This window comes from Cygnus atratus, chromosome 7 (assembly GCF_013377495.2).
Source record: "Cygnus atratus isolate AKBS03 ecotype Queensland, Australia chromosome 7, CAtr_DNAZoo_HiC_assembly, whole genome shotgun sequence".
NCBI lineage: Eukaryota > Metazoa > Chordata > Aves > Anseriformes > Anatidae > Cygnus > Cygnus atratus.
The window spans coordinates 37,699,007-37,712,937 of record NC_066368.1 but is presented as its reverse complement, the minus strand read 5'-3'; the positions used below and the strand labels follow the sequence as shown (position 1 = coordinate 37,712,937).

Below are 13,931 nucleotides of genomic sequence, written 5' to 3'. Positions count from 1 at the left end.
TGTGTTTGTATTTATTAACTTGTATGTATAGTTTATTTTTAGGGTCATGTGTCAACTGGAAGTAACCCAATTGAAATAATGTAATTAGATAACATTCAGTGCTTGGCCAAGTTGGATTTGTTTCAGTTCCATTTGATAACTCTTTTGTATTCTCTTTGGCCCTATTTTGCTGATTATTCAAGCAGTTTATTCTCTCTCTCTCTTTGTCTGTCATGCAAACTCTATTATTGTACTGAAGAAAACATAGCTTAGTTGGAACGTGATCTGTTTTTATGAAGAAGTGTTGGCTGCAATTCCTACGGCCTACCCTATACTAGGAAAGGTTAAGCAATGTAGCACACCTATGTAAGTAAGTCCTGCTGGCACAGAATTTGCTTCCACTGGTGAAAATGCATGTGTGTGAATAGCTTGCATTAGCTGTTTTGGGGCTGGGTTTGGTTTGGTTTGGTTTGTTGTGTGTTTTGTTGTTGGTTTTGTTTTGTTGTTGCTGTTATTTACCCTGCAGGAATAATTATAGCTATTATAAAACTGTGATAAAAATCAAACCTGTAATTCACATGAAACAGTAGCAAAAAGGGTGGGATGGTTCTCCTAAGCTGTGTGTTTCACGTGACAATAGATGGGTGGGACATAATTTATTCAGAAATGGTTTAGATGTGTTTGGTTCTGCCTCTCACATAGGATGTACAGATTAGATGATTTCTCAAGTTCTCTTCTAGACCTGGGCTTTGGGTTTTGCTAGTCGTTTAATGTGTAGGTCAGAATTGATGAGGGTTGCCTATGTTTCCAAGACTTGAAGAGTTTCCTTTGTTCTGCTTGGGCGATCATGTTTGCTTCCCAAGAGGAAGCAGAGATTCTTGCTGTTGTGCTTCACAGTTTAAAATAGTCTTCTCCCTCAGATCTATTGTTCAAGTTTGTCAACGTTCTGTTACATCTTTGATTTCATTACTGTATCATTTTTTTACGTTGTTTGCAATCTTCTTTGGTGTCTTTATCATTGTATTGAGTGCATGCTTTCTCCTTTTCTTTGCTAGCAGACTTTAATTTTTTGTTCTTGCCCAAAATGTATTTATGTAGTACTTGAGAGTACCTTTTGTCCGTCTTATTGATAATACCTTTTGATACAAGCAGGTGTGAATTCACCAGTAGTAGATTTGTGTATCTAGACATAAACTTTTGGAAAACATTTTGTTTAGGACTCAAAAGAAAGTCAGAGTCTAATTTAAGCACTTAGCTGGGGCTGTCCAGCTGACTGCACAGGAGGCCTAATCATGTGCTAGATAAGTGTCTCTCTCACCTTAGGGACTCCCCCCTTGAAACTTAGGGCAGTTTAACTTTGTAATTTTAGTATTGACCTTATGTGCCAGCTTAGCTACTGTGAATTCGGCCATCCTTAAAGTATCATTGAAAATTTATTTTCTACTTTTCAGTTATCTCCTACCCTTTGTTTTCCATGGCTCTTTTCCTTATAGAAAATTAACCGTTTTAGACAGATTCATGGCCTTACATATAAGACTATTGCTTTTTAGATTATTTTTCCCCAACAGGTGTTACTGCTTTCACCTGTTTCTGAAGAGGTCTAAATTGTGTGCTCTGAATGTCTGAAAGCACAATGAAGCAATAGTTATGACGGTTAATTGACTGCTGTCTTCTGCAGATTACTACTAACACAGTACAGCTGACAAAGCTGAGGTCAATGCAAAGTCAACCAGTTATCTTAGTTCTCTGTGTAAATCTGTTAAAGTCACGGGCTGACTCGCACTGGAGCAGATGAGGAGGTCTCTTGTTGTCTGGTCCATTGACTCTTCTGTGAAAATCATGATCTTCACCTCCCAAAGCACAATGTTTAATTCTTTGGTCATATGCAAGGCCATCCTTAGAAGAAAAGGGGCTTGCTTAGATTTTAGTTCTTTTTTCTTTTTTTTTTCCCACTGTTGATTTTGATGACGGCATCTGAATTTTTCTTCCTGATTACGTTTCTAAAAGATTAATATGTAAGTGTGTTTGGCATCTGGTATAGTCTACATTGTCTCATCTGTTTTGGTCTTACTGTTTGTGACTGAGTCTACCCATCATAGCACTCTAAAATATTTTATTTCAAATCCATTCTCTGCTATGTTTATAAATGGTTATATTCCAGCATTATGATTTGTTCCAAAATGCTTCAATATTCTGTATTTTCACACACAACTCTTAAGTCATTGTATTTCCTACACTCCGTCTTCTTTTCCCACTTGTCCTTTTCACTTAATATAGCACAAGTGTTTGACAAGGAAGAGAAAAGCTCTGAAAGTCATGTGCTACCTGTGCCGGGATGTCTGGTACCACCCCCAGTATCTTTCTTACAGAGTAAATTCAACAGACTCCTCAAATAGGGCCGACTTCCATAGAGTTATGGTGGATTTTTTTTGTCCCAAAGTCATTGTCATCCATGATCAATTTAAGACTACAATGGCAAGGGGTTTTGCAGCCATGTAAGTTTGTGAGCTGACACAACGCTGCTGAAGTGACTCATCCTTGTCAATAAAACTGCAATTTCTTCTCATAGTATGAAATCTTGGTAGACAATGCAGAAGAACAGGGGACACTGGCTAGAGTGGTTCCTGGGAAGTTATTTCCTCCAAAGGAGCCTTTTGCTAATATATCATGTGATTGTGAGAGGGAGGCAGGGATCTGTGGGGAAAAGTGGCAGCTGGAAGCAGGGTCCTGCTGGTGTCAGGACTATTTATCCAGCCTACTCCCTGCTGGTGTCTGAAAAGCACTTGAGAAAAAATGAGGGTTGGAAGTACACCATGTAGTACATAAATTGCTCTAATGATGGTTATTCACTCTTGACTTCCCTTTTTGGGGTGAGGTACCCTGTGGGCAGGGAATGGACATAGCCTGCAACAGCAAGAAATCACTGTGGGGTTCTCGTGATGAGGTTGAGTACTACTGCCTTATTGACAGAAAGGTCCTGAAAATTGTTAGATCAGGGGCTACAAAGTTGTCTGATTCATCAGAAAGCATGTGTTTCTTATGTGTAGTAGCAATCTCTCTTTCTCACTTGGAATACAGATGTTTTTTCAGGAGAGGTAATTTCAGTAATGATTGTCAAAGTATTTTTCTTGAGCTAGTTTAGATTGAAAGAGAACAGCCATGCTGTGTAATGAAGCGAGTGGAGGGTAATTGCAGTGATTGTACTAGTGCTCCTAGTACTACTGTTCCTCTGCTAGCACTACTGAGACCTAGTAACTGATTGTATGCAGGTCCTAGTCCACTGCAACTATAAAGAAAAGTATTTTTAAGAGTAAGGCATACTGATAGAATAATAAGCAGAATGCTTTTGCTTTGCTGTTTTTCTGTCAACCCAGTATGACTTTAGCATTTCTAATCTGACCTTCACAATCTAGAGCAAATAGCTGTAAAAAGGAACACCATCCACTTGTAGTCATACAACTCTTTGAAAAAATGCACAGGCATTTCGCCTGATACTGAAGTCTTTTTTTTTGCAATTGTTATACCTTTGTGGACAGAGGTCATGTAGGCGTTATCTATTTTTTAGTACTGTGTAATGAAAGACTTGGATAAAGTGCCTCTATACAAAAAGTGTGGTTAAACCCACAAAAACTACCTCTCCTTTCATTGCTCGGAGTTATTTCAAGTATTAATGTGCCTCAGTTTGCACCTTCTGTTGCATCTACTACTACTGCAGTAACAGCAATGATATTTAAGGTGATTGTGTTGTACTAATTAAAAATAGTAATTATTTTACTGACCTGCGTTGGCTGTCAAAAGTGGAAATGAGATGACTTTTCCACCAGATCTTGTTTACCTCCTTGCTGCAAAGAAAGGAATAATCCACTTTACCATCACTGTTCATTTTACAATCTGCTGCTCTCACATTTGTGGATGGGATTATAGCATGGTAAAACAGAGGCTCCATCTATAATGTAGAATAAAAATCACTGGCAATGGAGAAACAATGCTGTGAAGGTAAAAGACTGACTCTATCTGTGAGAAGGGAATGCTGTCTAATGAATCTAATTTCACTGCAATCAGAAAATCATAAAAGTGGATTTTTGAAAACTGTATGTTCTTTCCATATTTATGTAATCCTACTATTTGACAGGTCTGTTCAGTACTGGGGGAGATGCTGACTGTTTTGCTGTGTGTATGCATTTTCAAAGCCTTCTCCCTTCCTCTGTGGTTCACAGCTGCTCTGGCTGGAGGGCGTCTCTGGGCAGTGGGTGAGAAAGCATTGCCGACATCAGGGCTGCAGCTCTCCCTGGATATGTTGCTTGGAGGCGAGTGGAGAGGGGAAGCTGAGGGACAGATTGGTTTACATGCTGGCTTCTAGGGGTGGGTAAGAAGCTGGTTAGGGAGGTGAAGAGACGTAACACTGAATACCTGAAACTCAATTAATTAGGCTTTTGGCAACAGGGTTGGGAAGCCAGGGAACCAAGGCTGCTGTAGGACAGGAGGTGATCTCAGTAAAGCAGTGAGGTCCTTGCAGGTAGTTCAATAACCAGTAACGCCAATTCAAGCAGCACGAGGAACAAACAAGAGGAGATATAATCCTTGGCTCAGTCTCAGAGCTATGATGTTATTGGCATAAGGAAAACTTATGGGAAGAGTCCTGTGACTGGTTTGTTACGATGTGTGGTTACAGGCTTTTCAGAAGGGACAGGCAGGGCAGGCGAGGCAGGGGCTGGCGCTGTGTGTAATGGAGGGGCTTGCAGCTGGCAATGGCACGGTTGAAAGCCTGTGGGAAAGGATTAAGGGACAAGCAAATAAAGTGGATGTTGTTGTGGGAGTCTTCTATAGGCCACCCAGCCAGGCTGATGACGCCAATAAATTAATCATAAAGGAACTAAGAGATGAGATACCTCTAGATTTACCACCCTTGTTCTTATGGATGACTTTAGCTGGCCAGATGTGAACTGGGAATATCACACAGATGATAAAAACAGGTCCAGGAGATTCCTAAAACACCTTGGTGATAGCTTCTTGGTACAGGTACTAAGGGAGCTGACTAGGAAAGGGGCCCTCCTAGATCTGTTGCTTGTTAACAGAGAGGGTCTGGTGGGTGAAGTGGCGATTGGCAGCCATCTTGTCCATAGTGACCATGCAGTAGTTGAGTTTAAAATCTTTGGTGATACGAGGCAGAGCCCTGAGCTGGAGGACCGTGACTATGGGAACAGTAAACTCCCAGACAACACTAAACTTGTGGGGAATTTGCTGCTCCAGGTGGATGCACGTGAGTCTATGGAGCCCGATGGGACTCATCCCAGTTTATTCAGAGAGCTGGCTGATGTCATGTTTTGGGAATCTGGAGAGGTCCCAGTCAACTGGAAGCTGGCAAACATTGTTCCAGTTTACAAGAAGGGCATGAAAGAAGACCCCGATAATTACAGGCCTGTCAGTATCACTTCTGTGCCTGGTAAAGTTATGGAGAAAGTTATTCTGGAAGTTACTAAAAAATGCCTGAAAGACAATGCAGTCGTTGGTCACAGCCAACATGTGTTCATGAGGGGAGAAGTCCTGTTTAATGAACTAAATTTCCTTCACGTTTCTTAATTTCCTTTAAGATAAGGTTACCCATATAGTACCTAGAGGGCAAGACATATGAGGAGCAGCTGAGGGCCCTTGGTTTGTTCAGCCCTGAGCAGAGCAGGCTGAGGGGAGGCCTCATGGCGGCCTGCAGCTCCCTCATGAGGGGAGTGGAGGGGAAGGCACTGAGTTCTGCTCTCTGGGGACAGCGACAGGACCCGAGGGAATGGCATGGAGCTGGGACAGGGGAGGGTCAGGCTGGGTGTTAGGGAAAGGTTCTGCACCCAGAGGGTGGTCGGGCACTGGGACATGCTCCCCAGGGCAGTGGTCATGGCACCGAGCCTGACAGAGTTCAAGCAGCATTTGGACATTACTCTCAAACACATGGTTTGATTTTTGGGTGGTGCTGTGTGGAGCCAGGAGTTGCACTTCATGATCCTTGTGGCTCCCTTCCAACTCAGGATACTCTATGATCCTATGAACATAAGCCTAGTGTTTCATTATAGAGTGTAATGTAGCTCAGAGCAAAGCAGAAACATAGTGTTCCCTTAGCCTCATGATAAGAAATCTTTATCTGTGCTTAAAAATGTGAAAAGTAATTTGGTAGAAAGAGCATGATGAATTTTATTTATAGAAGGCTCTTATGCCCTTAGTTAAGATCCTCAGAAGTTCACTGTAGTCAGCAGTGTACAAACATGAATTCCCAGTTGCTTTTGTAAAGAACTTGAAATATAAAGACAGATAGATGAAAGGTAGAGGAGAGGGGAAGAAATTTTTTTTTTTTAAATGAAAGCCTTGCAAATTGCAAAATCCTGAAGGTAACCAAAAAGTCAATACTAAGGTTCCCGGACAATCTTTCCATTGCTCTCTTGTGCATATACATTGTACTAGTTCTTCTCTGTGTAATCACGTGGTGTTCACAGGATGTTGGCTGCCATATTGTAAAATATATGAAGTATTTGCTTACCACAAGTCTTACTAAATGGTTTTAGCTTTGTCAAGAGAGAAAGTTTGAGTTACCAACATCCACTGTATAGGCTAGCGCAGCTCTCCTGATGAAGGACTGGATATTCAGGAATGGGTTCCTACCTATGCCTTCTAGGGGCTGAAAACAAACACAGAGTTGGCAGGCAGTTCTTCAGAAAACTTCTGTGCTGCATTTTACTGTATTATCAAAATCGGTATTTGGTGAGATAAGAGAGGAGGTGGAAGAGCTGCCTGCTCTGATCTCTTTAGCCTCTGTTGAGTTTAGTTCCCTCAATGGTTAATTGCATTTTGTTTCTTGTCTTGCCAGATGGGCTGGTGATCCCATTGGTGGAACTGTCTGCAAAACAGGTTGCATTTCACATTCCGTTCGAGGTCGTGGAGAAAGTTTATCCACCAGTGCCTGAGCAACTGCAGCTTCGGATCGCCTTCTGGAGTTTCCCTGAAAATGAGGAAGATATTAGGTAATGCATACTGTTTCTGCTTCATTGTCTTATGGAAAAATTCTGTTCACTAGAGGAGAATTACTGTCCATTTAATGTCCTGTATAATCACGGCTCCTGCTGTTGGTATATGCATTTTGTAAAATGTGGATGGGTTAATGTGGGATATGCCATGATACGGATTTTTACTGTGGGGTGAGCTGCTCTGCCTGTCTCCCAGGAAGAAAATATGCATTTGCATGTTCTGTGTGTAAACGACAGCAGTTTAAATGCACACTTTAGTTTGCTTGACAAAAACCTGTTTGTAAAGTTTTGTCCTTTCCTAAGTCTTATGTAGTGTTCTGTCCAGTTTGAATCTGTTTCTTGAATTGGAACTTAACTGAGCTCAGAAATGGTTGGGGAGGGCTATCTCAATATGCTGTGCAAGCTTTTTATTGGTGTAAGTAGGAGAATAGGAATTTGCTGAGTACGTCAGTGGTTAGAGTGAATATAGCCGGGGAGATGACCATATTTCTTATGTTTCCACGTAAATTGGTTGAGCATGTAGTCAAAAACTCTGTTATTAGATCTTTTAGATCTTTTAGCAATGTATTTTGCCCGAAGTTTTTTTTTGTTTGTTTGTGTTTTTTTTTTTTTTTTTTTACTATAGGATGCGTACCTGTGTAAATGTGCATCCATAATTCTGCGGGGAAGTATGGTATTATAGTCTTTTAGAAAGAATCATCCTGATAATTCTTAGATTCTTTTGCCTAACATTCTGGTATCAGGTGGGGGAGGTGGTGTCAGAAGTGCTGATACATAAAGAGTTATAAAGATCACCTGTGACAGACTAGAGCAAGCCAGGTGTTGGTTGTACATGCTTGTTATTCTGATGAGCACAGGTGTGAAACTCTCACATGATCATGTGGGTAACTCATCTAGAAGTAGGAATTTTACTTTTGCTTGCTAACATTGGACCTTGAAGTGATTTTAGGTTGTGAATGTATTTGTATTCCAGAGTCTTTAGGCTGAAATTACTAGAAATGTCAGTCGCTGTATGCAAACCCACTTAGGAAGAGACTAATGATTTTTATGGTTGAAGTGTAATGGAGAAATGGCAGAAAAGAGCTAGATTTCATCTTAAAGATGAAGATAGTAAGTATTTGTCTAAAGCTAGGTTAGAAATGCAAAAGGATAGTAATGTGAAGTTTCTCAAAAACAGTTGATCTTTGTATGTTATGTTTATCTCTTACAGATTGTACTCATGTTTGGCAAATGGAAGTGCAGATGAGTTCCAGCGAGGGGAACAGCTTTTCCGAGTGAGGGCAGTCAAAGACCCTCTCCAGATAGGTGAGAACTCTGCAGCTCCATGTCTCAATATATTTAAGATTCCCCAAACCATATCTGCAGTGATATGACCATGTCTCTAAACTAGCTTTTTTGGTATCCTAGACCCTGTGCTACATGTATTTTTGTAATGTCTTGAGCTAAATAGTATGTTTATTTCAGCATCAATCAACTCAACTGTAAAATTGAGTGAAAAGACAGAAATGCCTTAAAAATTAGATCCTTAATCTGTCTCAGCATTTTGGGAAAAAACTTTATAGAATGCTTTTGTCTCTATAATGCTTAAATTTCTCATTAATAAAGAGAACTTGGCTTTCTGGTAGTCTGATCCAATTAATGCCTTGCCTAACATGCAAACTTCACCTCTGCCATACATACAAGTCTTTAATATTTTTCTTATAGCAAAAGAATTGTATTTATAATACAGCTACTCTTGTAGTACTAAGGCAGAAGGAAAACCCTGTTGCTGAATAATGGGTTTTATCCCTTCTCACTTACCTTGCTCATTTTACATTTTACAGTTATGAAAACTAATTTTATCTTAAACAAGAAACTGGACTCTGGATTTTTCATGAAATCCTTTGAAGTGAGGAATAATGTTGAGTTAGTTTTTGTAGTGTCAGCTGTAAGACAGGAAGGGCTTATGTGAAATAAGGACATTAGTGTATCAAGGTGGGTTATGCCAACTCAATGCAGATGTGTTGTTTTTCTGCAAGTATAAGCTTCAAAATTAGGTTATTAATTATCATGTAGGAATTGGTTATATTAAGAAAAATGATAATATAAAAAGATGCGTAATGTTAAGGATGGAAGTCCCTGTATTTTCCTGTGATAAGAGATGGAGACTTCTATGGGCCTATTCGATCTCTGGTACCAGTAATACCTAAATCTTGGTGATCAATGGAATGGATAAATTTGGTAAAGAACCCTTAAAAGGTATAAAAGGGACTCATGCTATAAAAGTTGGGGGAGAAGGAGGCAGTCATTGGTACATGCAAATTGCAAGAGATTTATAAACAGTTTTCTGAATATGGAGTAAAGCTTCTGAAAGGATTTTGTCTAGGCTGTTGCCTACTCTAATAACGATAGTAGGCATCTTGGGAATGGAAGCGAAGTACTTCCTCATACATAAGGTATATTGAAGTTGTCAGTGAGACCAGATAGTAATTTTGGATCATCAACAAAACTGAGCTAAATAGAATAAACTTGAATTTTGCCTACACAGACCTCTGATGTCAAGACTGAGATGCTGCTAGAGGCCTTTAAGGCTAAAGTTCAGGAAGACAAATGTTTAAGAGAGACAAAATGAGTTACAATGAAACTGGCAGAAATTCAGTAATTCCTGGGACTTTAATAGTGGAAAAGAGCAAAATATTTAATACACAGTGCTAAGACTGTGGTTAAAACCTGTTTCAGTAATAAATTAAAATTGAAAGAAGGTATAGAAAAACTTAAATGAACAAAGTCTGGGAATGTTAGTTTAAAACCTATGCTTGGGGGAGGAGGAAAGTAGTAGGAAAAAGAGGAGGTGGTGAACGACACAGGGGAGGAACTTCTTGACCACGCATACAGCAACTGAACTTCTTAACAAAGGATTGTGTGTGGAAGGGAAGGAAGTAACTTTGTTTAAATAGTAGCATTGTTTCCTCCTTGGGAGGGGAACTTTGTCTAAGGAAGAATTTTTTTCTCTGAATAGCAGCTCAGAAGAGGGGCAGTACATGTGGGGTGGATGTCAGTTCACTTGTTTACTCTAAATGATTTTACAGTGTGTGGTTGCAGTTTTGAGTTCCATATACTGACAAAGATGAAAATAAATGTAAGAAATGAAGCAACCTTTTGAGAGGGGATTTGATTTTGGGGGGAGTCAGCAGTGTATCGTGACATTATGATCAGTAGGACAAATGTTGAAATGTGCTTTGTGCTCTTCTGTCTGTGGTGGTTTCACTCTGATGGGCAGCTAAACTTCACCACAACTGCTCTCTTGCTCCCCTTCCTCAAAGGAAGAGAGGGAGAAAATATGATAGAAGAGGGCTCAAGGACTGCGATAAAGACAGGGAGATTGTTTTGCCTGTGACAGTAACTGGTGAGCAGACTACATGTAAGGAGATAATTCTTAATAGGCAATAACTAAAAGCAAGCTAAAAACACCTTCCCCCCCATATCTACCCTCTTCTATCTCCTATCCCAAGCAGTGCAGATGAATGGGGCTGCAGTCAGTGTATAACACTTCATCTGCTGCTCCTTCATGGTCACTCTCTGCCCCTGCTCCAGCATGGGGTCCCTCCCATGGGATGTCATCCTTTCCAAACTGATCCTGTGTGGGCTTCCCACAGGCTGCAGCTCTTCAAGAGCTGCTCTAATATGGGTCCATACCATGGGGTCCATCTTTTGGGAACAGATTGCTCCAGAAAGAGTCTCCCCAGCTCCCATAGAGCTGTCAATTCAACAACTCCTACCAGATCCCCTGCTCATGCGTGGGCTCCTCTCCACAGGCTGCAGCTCCGGCCCAGGGAGCTGGGGAGCAAAAACAAGGCGTCTGTGTTTCATGGGACCTAGTCTGGGCAGCAGTTGATTTTTTTTTTAGCATTTCTGTTTGATCAAACCATGTGTCTTAATTGAGTATCACGGACGATAGTATGCTGCTACCTCTTCTTCACTGTGATAAGACCTGCTTCATGAGTGCAGTAGATTGCTCCCGGCATGTTATGTAGTGCATCCTAGCCAAATATCCTCTGAAGTGTTGGTACTGGCTGCTTGACAAATTTGGTCTATGCATAGGTTAACTGTTGGACTTGATGATCTCAGAGGTCTTTTCCAACCCAAATGATTCTATAAGTAGTAAATCTCATGCTTGTAAGAAGTCTAAGATGCACTTTATGTGCAGAAGCCTAAATGCTTTCACAGAAGCGCTAATCTTGCTCTGTGCAGAGAATTTAAGAAAAATGATAGCGAGACTCGTGACAAAGCAATTCCTCTGGCCTGCAGCCTGTTTGTGAGGTCTCCTGGAGCGGAGCTAGCCAAGAATAGAAATAAATACATCTCATTTTTTTTTGGTGGGCTACATGCAGTTGTAGAATGAGTGCTACTGGTACATTTAGACAGTTTTAAAAAATGTATGGCTATACATGGAGTAGATAAGCTGGTACCAGGTAGTGAGTGCAGGGGGTGAATGGGAGGGAAGAACACTCCTTGGTCTTGTGACCTCCGTGGGGTAACTGGGTCATTAAGCTCATGGTGCAGTGAGTGTGATTCTTGTCTTCACGTTTAAGCAGGCAAGTAACAGCTGCAATCTGCAAATAGTTGCAGTTTGACTGTAAACAAGTACAGTTTGATGGCCATTTCTTTAAATAGGAGTTTTGGGCTAGGGAGTCCAGAATGGTCTCCCTGCACTGTCACTGTTTCAGTCTCTGCAGGTTCAGACTTTTATGAGCTGTGCAGTGAACTGAATTGTGGTATTAGTTTCCTGTACCATCCCACAAGCAGTTGTTCAGTACAGCAAGATGGCAGTGCAGAGGAATCAGACGGATTTGCTTGAATTGGCAGTGCCAGTAGCGGATGTGTTCATTAAGCTACAGTTTGAGTTGAAGCTTGTGATATGTCATGCTGAAGCCCTTAAGTTTTCTTTGTCTCTCGTTATACTAGTTCTTCCCTCTTTGCCTTTAATCAGTTAACTGTCTTCATATACAAATAAAAAAAGTCACGGTAGGAGCTTGAGAAGAGTGCATAACTGTGACCCACTCTTCTCTAACACCTTTAGAATACTTCTTTTTCTCGGTGAAATAGAATTGCTTCAATTACAATTTGTGAAGTGCCTAATTTACTTTTGTGAAAATTAGGGCATTTTGGCATTAGTCTGAGATGCTTCTAGTATACCAGAAGGACTAGCTGAACTGTTTGGGTTCTATTATCCAAGTGTGGAATATAAAATAGAACTGTAGCTAGTAATAAGCAGTGCAGTAATTTTGTGGTGAATGCCTTCTTTTGTTTTGATTTTGTTCCAATTGCTAAAATGGCTGAAGAATTTGGATGGCATTATGTGTACTAATCAAAATAATCACCCACATCAGGAAGAGGATTTTAATTCTGGTGAACAGGAGAAATAGAAATGTTAAGTAAGGTAAGAACAAGTTTGTATTGGCATGGGGATTGTATTTTGAGGAGGAAATACTGCACATTGTTTTAAATGAGATTTAGTAGGTCACATGCACTCTTGAACACCATCGTTATAATAATCTCACAATATCATAATAAAAGTTTAGTAGTGTGGGTTTATAATGTACTTGCCTGTGCTGATGATGGAGAAACTGTTTCAATCATCTGTCACAAGCCATATTTTTTCACTTAAAGTAGATTGTTGAACTGAATTTTGGTTGCGGCTTTGATACCCTTTGTGCTTTCCATGCTGCATTAAAACTGAATTTAAGACTAGCAAAAAGGTTCTGAGCCTGATATTTGTTGCTATAAATGATGATTAACTGGTGATTGGAACCTTAAAGACAAACAGAATATTCATGCTCCTGATGGCCTTTTCCTGGTTGTAATATGTGTGCCTTTGAATAATCATTGTCTGCAGAGGAAGCCTCATTTTGAGTACAACTGGTAGGCACTGTACATGAGGTTATGTGAAGCCAAGTCTTGTTAAAAGAGTCCAGCCTCATTTGTTTGTGATCAAACACACAAATTATGAATCTCCTCTCAGGCAGGATAACAAAACACTTTTAAGTGTTATTTTTGAGAATTTCCTTTTTCAGTGATTTTAGTCTAAGCGAGTGTTTGTTTGTTTTCTGAGTACAGGGTTTATAAAAGTGGGATTTTGCAAAATTTCAAATAGGTATATAATTTGTGAGAAATTGGTAGCCCGTGAAGCCACAACTTGATAGTAAGTGTTCAGATATAAGTGCTGCCTTCTTTAGTTCACTGCAGAATTGTGAAAATTAATAGAGTGGGAACTAATTCTGAAGAAGTCACTTAACCTGTTCTTTTGCACTGTTGCTAGAGTTCGTTAACGTAGAAATCATGCCTAAAATATGTATAGTCTGACTTTGACCCCGTGATCAAAAAGTCCCTCTTTTCAGTGCTGGCTTTATCCAGTCCTGCTTTTCTTTGTAAAATATAAATTTAATATATTAAAATCTGGTAATTTTAAACCTTTTACAATGTGTTTTGCCTCTTTGCTAATACTCTACCACAGCTGATTGGTAAGAAAGAAGTGCTAGAGATTCTAACTTGTAGGTATCATTGCTAGACATGGAGTTTTGCTGTTTAAATGCCACATACCTAAATTTCCATGCTATATGAATCTGTCTTCCAGGCACCAGCATAGTAACTCTAAACTTTTGAATTTTAACAGGTTTCCATCTGAGCGCCACTGTGATACCCCCACAGATGGTGCCGCCCAAAGGTGCATACAACGTGGCAGTTATGTTTGACCGATGCAGGATCACGTCATGCAGCTGTACCTGCGGAGCTGGGGCCAAGTGGTGTGCTCATGTCGTGGCGCTCTGCCTCTTCCGGATACACAATGTAGGCCTTTAAATACACTTCTGCTCTCCCCTAGGCATCCTCTTCTCTGAGTCTCTTGTCATTACCATTTTATGCAGCATGCACCCTCTTTAGGGAAATTGTTTTTGGCACTCCTTTTGGTTA

At 40.3% G+C, this 13,931-nt stretch overlaps 1 protein-coding gene across 3 annotated transcripts in view; it reads left to right on the top strand.

The window, feature by feature from the left end:
* Positions 1-13,931, top strand: part of ZSWIM8 (zinc finger SWIM-type containing 8) — a 72,291-nt gene that overhangs the window by 23,247 nt on the left and 35,113 nt on the right. For all 3 annotated transcript variants that reach the window (XM_035545232.2, XM_035545222.2, XM_035545214.2), the window contains exons 2-4: positions 6,827-6,980; positions 8,194-8,288; positions 13,636-13,808. In XM_035545232.2, coding sequence (XP_035401125.1) covers positions 6,827-6,980; positions 8,194-8,288; positions 13,636-13,808 — 422 coding nt within the window. The remainder of the gene's footprint in view (positions 1-6,826; positions 6,981-8,193; positions 8,289-13,635; positions 13,809-13,931) is intronic.